Source organism: Brachionichthys hirsutus, chromosome 8 (genome assembly GCF_040956055.1).
Source record: "Brachionichthys hirsutus isolate HB-005 chromosome 8, CSIRO-AGI_Bhir_v1, whole genome shotgun sequence".
In the NCBI taxonomy this organism is placed as follows: domain Eukaryota; kingdom Metazoa; phylum Chordata; class Actinopteri; order Lophiiformes; family Brachionichthyidae; genus Brachionichthys; species Brachionichthys hirsutus.
The window spans coordinates 558,335-566,332 of record NC_090904.1 but is presented as its reverse complement, the minus strand read 5'-3'; the positions used below and the strand labels follow the sequence as shown (position 1 = coordinate 566,332).

Genomic DNA, 7,998 nt, shown 5'->3' with positions numbered 1-7,998 from the left:
ATCTCTTTGTTGTTTACTACGTTCAAAGAACAAAGAAGCATCGATGGGGGGGGGGGGGGCTCAAAGCTGTGTGCAACAGCTCCACACGCTAATCCTGGTGACTCTCAGTCCATTCATGTCTGAAGATGAAATGAATCGAGGTGGCGCTGCCGTGTGAAGGAGAGGAGGACGTAAACATCCTCCTCAGATCATTTGGGATTATCCCGCCGAGGACAATGGAGGACAAACCACATTTCAGATTCTGCTTCTGGTTATTTTCACCTCTTTGAGAACGGCTCAAAGTGAAAACCCAAACTCTGCTCCTGCTCAGCTGTCGATTGAGGAAACAACGGCCTTTGGAGCAAATGTCTGAGTTCTGTACGGGGCAGGGCAACGAATAAGAAGCACAGACTCCCCGATTAGCTCCACGAGGAAGCTGCAGCGTCGAGATCTTGCCCCCAGGTGGCGCTGCAGATCCAGCGGCTCACGCCTCAGCCGGACGTTCAGCTGACAACAAGCGCGTTTGATGGTGCTGTTGGGCTGCACTAAGCCCCCGCGCTCTGCGTGTCGGGGGGGGGGGGTCCCCCATGACTTAATTAGTGCGCTCGGATTCTCTGCATTCGTTTACTGCGCAGGAACAACTTTTATCCTGAACTGTAATCAGCCTGCCCAGAAGAACAGACCACAATAAGAGCCCCTTTGAAGTTTTCTTTGTGCTTTCTTCAGCACTTCAACCAAAGCCCAGCGCGACTCGCCTCAGAGGACCAACCGGGCCGGCGGTGGAGAACCTGCACTGGCACCTGTGCTTGTTTCCCCGCACTGAGCTCACGGGCACGTTGGTTCCTAAAGGATTGGCTGCTTTGGGTAAGCGATCCTCTCACAGACTATACGTAAGAGTATTTAAAGAATCCGAGCAGCCCCTGCACCGGCCCCCCGACAGTTCCCTCTCCTGATTAGATGGATAATTCCCAAAGTGAATAAATTCAGCCATTTATTACCATTTGCCCTCCTCACCCACTAAAAAAAGATTCTTGTGATGAATTCTTGAGGTGTCATTAATATGCGTAATCAGCCAACGCTGGACATTAGCCTAGCCTTTTAGGTCTATTATCAGGAGATGACCATGACAGACTGCGCAGCTTTTATGAACCTCTTTATATTTCTTATAAGATATTCTGTTCACTCTGATGATCAAGGTGACCGCTAATTTCATGGCAATCTTCCTCATTCGTCCTAGCAAGTATAATTACGGCAGCCGGTCAAAGTATTTAAATGTAGAATTATTTATTCAATGTGAAAAGGAACATTTATTCTTTGAAAAGGCTTCTTGTGGAATAGGCTCGAATAGTAAATAATTCTTGCACTGAATGAAATCATTACCGGCCACAGAAATGTGACTTCAGCAATATTGCTATTTATTTTACATTTTATTCACCGATAAGACGGAGATTTTTACTTCAGTGTTTCTTTCTATAATAGCAATTATTATTTTTCCAGAATAATTCGTCTTTATCCAGAGAAGTATTTTGGCACTAAGGCGCAGTATGGAGCCACCGCTGAGCCCGCTCTCTCAGGCGGCTCTATTAATGGTACAACTGCGCCATCTACTGTCCAGAAGGTAATGTTGCGTCACACGGCGTACTGCGCATGTCTTGTTATTTTAAGGGGATTAATGCCTCTTTTGATGGAACACCACCAGACAACTAAATAATTATTATGATTACAATCATTAGCATAACAGAGAAATAAACTCAATGTTGTTTCCAGAAGTATTAATTCTGCTGAGCAGCCAGAAGGAGTTTCCTTCATAGAACTACAGCATCAATCATCCAGGAATAATGGCCTGAGCATTATGGGATGGCAAGCATGAGCAAAAGGTGTTTAAAAACAACAACAACAAGCCGCACACAGGGTCGGTTATGAAAGACCCTCCCCAGCAACACCTGGGGGCTCGACTAACACCTGGCGTGTTCATTCTGTTAGCTTGCTTTTGACAATGCTAACAAGCTAACAGCTGTAATATTAAATGGGAAGAACAGAGCTTATTTCCGCTGTTGACATGTTCTGACTAACTCTCAGTGTAACTGAGTAACGTCACTTTACCTGTAACTTTCGCAGTGTAGCTGAGTAACGGTGGCGCGTCTGCTGCATTCACCTTCATCCACGCTGCGCGCGGGCCGCAGGGGGCGTGTCCCGCCAGGTGAGACCTCAAGTCAATTTCCCAATTAAACCTGCAGTCCTGAGACTTCCTGTTCTTACAGCGATGATGAGAAGCTACCAACGTCAAGCAGTTGCTTTTATCCACGTAGATAATGTTCACATCCCATCGGACAGGCACCAGAAAGCAACACAAATAAACTTTGTGGCTGTATTGAATAGGAGATCAAGTCTTTCCTAAATACCTATAATAGTCCACAGACACCTGAATTGATTCTCACAGTAACACCTCTAATGTCTGTCATGTTTCATTGATAGTAATTTGCAGACGAGGCTGTTTTTGCACCTCTAATCCAGCAGAGGGCGTCAGAACGCTCTTTGAGTGTTTCCTCCCTATCAAGAACTCTGTGACTCCAGTTACTGCGGATTAAGGCCCAGCCACAACCACAGATTATGTTATAATATAATGATTGACTGCTGCTCTACTTTGCTACTGACTCTCTTTTACCTGAAAGGTCAGGTCAGCCATACTTGAGCTGAGCCAGCTTTTGATTGAGTCCTACCTCCAGCAGAGGCCCAAACGGTGCAATACCGAACAAGGACAGTCCATTTACCAATGAGGTTTACTTCACTGAAGGCTTTGGAGGGTTTTGCTTTGTTGTTTGGCTCTCTGAAAGATATTTGAAAGTTCCCAAAGGATTGTGAGGAAACGCTTGGCCCAAGGAGGAGTTGATTGAATCTCAAGGCGAGGCAAACCCTGCCAGAGGGACGAGCCCTGAGAACGACCGGACACTTCTCTCAAGCAGCACCTCAGGTTTTAGGAAAGTACCGTTTTCAGCTCCGGTCCCCCAGATCCTCTGTTGGGATCCGATATTGGGGACTGGAAATCCCAGATATCCCGTTAGCAAGTATCCCGTCTCCTGGAGAAGGATCTCCAGAGCTGCAGATGCTATTCGTTAATTATAAAGAGTTTCACAGTACGATCAGGTGTTCTCTCGAGTGGAGGGAAGCGTTTATTTCTGTTCCAATCACGCTGCATCACAGACCGTACCTGCATTCTACTAAAGACAGCGTGTCCTAGCTCGAGCTGCTCCAATCCAGTCCTTCCCAGATTAGCGGGACACATGATGCAGATCCTTCCATATTTGGAGGGCTGAAGGGTAATGTTCTTTGGACTAACACTGGACACCTGTCAGACCCTGCCTTCCATGCCATATCAGCGTTACAGCCTCAACAGGTGTGGACTAATGGCCTCTAATTTGATCCACAGATCCAGTAGATCCAAGGCTCTCGTGTTGCTGCCACAGAGACAGACCTGCAGATCGAGGACTTGTGGACGACCACCAGGCTCCTCCGATTTCGTAATGATCCCATCTTTGAGTATTTTTGTGTGTATTTTAATAGCATGAAAGGAGTACCTGAAAAAAATCACCAAAGGGTTCTAGATTGTTCTTGATATCTTTAAACACCAACCATGAAAAGTCAAAGTGAATCAGAGTTGATGTGGCGTTTGGATGTACTTGTACTGTAATACATTCTATTATTGACTGTACTTGTACTGTAATACACACTATTGGTTGACTGTACTGCTCTAACATTCTCTCTAATAAATACTTCACCATCATCCTACATGACTGTCAAATTCCATAAACATTGGTTCAATAATCAACCAAGATATTGACGGACAAACTTTAACGCTACATTGACTGCAATTTTAATAAAGATCGCAAAGTGATCAGAACCTCTTCTGGATCATCATTAAACCTGAAATCCGGATGGTGCAGCAGTTTTTGTCCAGTATTTGACCAATAGGCCGCGAGGCAACGCATCGGTCGCACTGTTCCCTTTCGAGGGAAGACAAAAGGCAGGTTCATACTTTAATGCCGACGCGGCTTCTCTCTCATCCATCGTCTCGAGAACACACACCTGAAAAGTCAACAAGAGCTTCAGACATTTTGGAAAGCAAAGTTTATTCATTTAACAAGCATAAAAAACAACAATCATCTTTTCAAACTACTAACGCAGTTTGAGTGCAATTTCAAAATATATATATATATATATATACACACACACACACTTTTTTTTCCCAGCAGGGCATGTTCAACCGAGTTATTCCCATGAGAAACAGCCATTCAAATAATTCATTTGATTATCGTTTGACTATTATCCCAGCCAGAGGAAGCTCACTAGTGATACCTTCTTCAGGTAAAACTCTACACATGAAATATTAAATGCATGAATGAAGACAGCGGTACCACAGCTATAAACCAATGGTTGTAAACAAAAAGGAAGTAGGTCAGATAGATATTTGGTTCATGGCTGATGATTTTTCCACAGAGATTATTTGGTGTGCAAGTGTAGCAGAAGCTGTCAGTTGCAATGTAGAAGGCAGCAGTACATAAATAAGCAAGGACGCCAATTAAAATAATTTAAGAACTGTCTAGTATTCTTTATGTTTTTTCTTCAAGTAAGATGTGAAATTCCACATCGGCTTCCTCAAAACCGAAATCTGCTTTCCTCAGAATCACGGCAGTGAAACAAGACGCACGCAGCAGACGCACGCAGCAGACGCCTGCAGCAGACGCATGCATCAGACGCCTGCAGCAGACGCCTGCAGACGCATGCAGCAGACGCACGCAGCAGACGCATGCATCAGACGCCTGCAGCAGACGCCTGCAGACGCATGCTGCAGACGCACGCAGCAGACGCACGCAGCAGACGCATGCTGCAGACGCATGCAGCAGACGCCTGCAGACGCATGCTGCAGACGCACGCAGCAGACGCACGCAGCAGACGCATGCTGCAGATGCACGCAGCAGACGCATGCATCAGACGCCTGCAGCAGACGCCTGCAGACGCATGCAGCAGACGCATGCTGCAGACGCACGCAGCAGACGCACGCAGCAGACGCACGCAGCAGACGCACGCAGCAGACGCACGCAGCAGACGCACGCAGCAGACGCACGCAGCAGACGCATGCTGCAGACGCACGCAGCAGACGCACGCAGCAGACGCACGCAGCAGACGCCTGCAGACGCACATCTGGCGCAGGGAGGTGGCCTGGTCACTTAGGGATGCCCAATTAACACACAGCATTAACCCTTGCCAGCATTGATGGCCTCCATGGACGTAAGCTTCACCTGTAAAATACGCCGAAGGTGATGAAAGTGCTGCAGCTCCCCTTTAGAGAGTTCCTCGTTGATTCTTTGATGCCAAACCTTTCTTCTCTCAAGGAGCTACAAGGCTGCTACATGAACTGAACGGCAACGAGATCAAAACCAGATCATCAGTCTTAGCTCTTCAAACTTCTGCTTCATAGTCCACAAAAAGAGAGTTACGGAGCACAGGAAGAAAAAGAGAGATTAAAAAGTGCACCTTTTGTTAGTTTCTTCTCAGGGATCAAAGACAAATTCGGCTGCCTCAGACCTTTTCTTTTGGAAGCACGCCCGATGCATAAATGAGTATGTTAGTATCCGATACCGCTACAGTCAGTCACCTGGGGTTTACACATGTACTACTGCATGTACTACTGCTGTCAGGTGACTGGCAAACACTGCATTAGTATATCAAGATTTATCACCGATACGTCACATCTCAGGGTTAACAGAATTTAAATATGCAAGTCATAACAAACAGCACAAAACCGAAAGATGTACGCCATTCTATAGTTGTGCTATTTCTCCAACGCAAAAAAAAAGAACCCACCCCAGCTTCCACCGAGAAGCCAACCACGCAAAGAGTACAAGCGTTTTAGGCACGACCGTCGGTAGGAGTCGCCGGTTATTACGGCACATTCACCGTAAGTTTAACAGGACTATCGTTAAAAAGGCGAACTGTGGTCAGAAATCTGGGCTCAATGCAAATGGCGTGAAAAAAACACAGCATGAACTGGTAAGTTCCACTGACTGGTCACATCCCAGCGTCTCCCGAGGTCGATCAAAGTACAATGAGCTCAGTGGAGACCGGTGAGAAGTAGAACGCTCGTTGTTTCAGCTCAAACACAAGAAGAATGTGTGGCCGTGTCCGTCTGTGCTTTTAACAGTGAAAAGCTAATGGGCAGAGGTTAAGAGGTCATTCAGTGGGTTTGAAGTTTGGAGAATAGGAGCCCTGACTCGACTTAGGGGCCGCAACACAAACATTCGTCCTCGTTTCTTCGGCCCTTTACGATGCAAGCGTTCAACCTGCTGCCAATTTCATCGTCCGTCGATGCTAAAGATTCGTTTCTCCCCGCAGCCGCAACAGGCCCCTCGTCTCAATGCTCGTTTGCTCAAAGCTTGGCGTCCGAACCTCCCTTTACCGAATACACGCCTCCTCTGAAGGGCTCTCCGGTTCTTCGTTCTCACTGTCATCCAGCTCAGGAAGATCTCCCCACAGGAGCAGATTCAGTCCTGCGGAGGCGTTTGGAAGGTCGTTCATTATTCATCGTTTGTTTATTTGGATCTAAAGATCACAGCATTTCATTGTGAATTATATCCTACTTGTACAGTTATTAATGTTGGTGTTGAATATTTTTCAACATACTGCATTTGTTCCACTAGTACTCGTGATACTCGGGGAGACTTACTGACCTGTTGCATCTAGTCTGTTGAGAGTAGATACAGCATCGCTGTTGAACATCCAGAAATGGCCGTTGTTACAGGAGAGCAGGCAGGGCTTACAGGGGGCCACAACGTGATAGCCCACAACGTTACCACTGGCAGGGGGGGGGGGGGGGGACACACACACAAAGAAGAAATGTCCGTCAGCACTTCACTGGAGGCTCTTCTGAAACGTGCCAACGCTGCTAGCGGGTCTCTATTATCTAACAGATGTTTGTGTTTCAGCTGCGTACAAAAACAAAAGAGGCTCCATGACCCAACAATAACAGAAATAAACACCAAATGAATATCACTTTAAAAACACGCCCACTGAGCAGAAACCTTTAGTCAACAGTCAATGATGATCGCTAATTATTGGGAAACGTTTTCGACACTTCATTAATTGATTTGATTTGATCTTCTCAAACTGAGGTGACACTTTAATATATTTTTGGATGCTACACGTGAACACAAAGCGAGATGTACCGACCTTTCACCTTGGGCTCTGAGGAAATGCAACCAACTAATAAATCAGCGCAAGGATCCCAACAGAGAGTTTTACGTACCATTTGAGACACGCAATGTCCCTCAATTTGCATTTGCAGCTTTCAGTCGAGTAGCAGCTGGCCACAAAGTCTACAGTTCTGGGGAGGGGGGGGCGCAAATCAGATACAAACAGACATTAACTATGTGAAATCCACTTAATCAACAACAAAAACCATTTTCAAAAACAAACATATATATGTATATCACAGCAGAATGCTTTTGTTCCCACTACATGAAAAATTAGCAAAGCATCGGTGAAGCTAGCTTTAGCCCCCCCCCTGCCCCAAACACACATTCACCTGTCAACAGCAAACCTATACAAAGGCTAGCAGCGATGCTAACGAGCCACACTTACCGATTAGGAGGAATGTCGGTGGAGAACAGCTCGACCTCGGTGTCTGCTAGCAGCACTGCCTTCATGCCTCTCGTGCAGAGCAGACTGTCACAAAAGACGCAGCTAACCTGGGTCACACACTTGTTTCTGAAATTAGCATTTGATGTAGACATCGTCCTGCTCAGCGGACGCTCTCGCTCTTCCTGCCTCCTGACAGCAACCGCAACCGGAGAACCAACAATCGAGCGATAATAGAGCTCTAAATCCGTTCGGTTCGATAGAACGCGTTTAGCGGGATTATAGAAAAACGCCCAAGAGCGACGAACGATCGCGTTGATTCAGACGCAGCTAGCCGCTAGCCGCTAGCTAAGCTGTCAGCTTTGTTTATAACTTCACTTTAGGAAA

General features: G+C 46.4%; 1 protein-coding gene across 1 annotated transcript; it reads right to left on the bottom strand.

The window, feature by feature from the left end:
* Positions 1–6,429: 6,429 nt before the first annotated feature.
* Positions 6,430–7,791, bottom strand: zgc:101564 (protein FAM72A). Its single transcript, XM_068742726.1, has 4 exons — positions 7,615–7,791; positions 7,280–7,357; positions 6,705–6,829; positions 6,430–6,524 (listed from the first exon to the last, which is right to left on the bottom strand). Exons 1-4 carry the CDS (start codon positions 7,764–7,766, stop codon positions 6,430–6,432), a joined length of 450 nt encoding a protein of 149 aa, XP_068598827.1. The 5' UTR covers positions 7,767–7,791.
* Between the last annotated feature and the right edge of the window lie 207 nt (positions 7,792–7,998).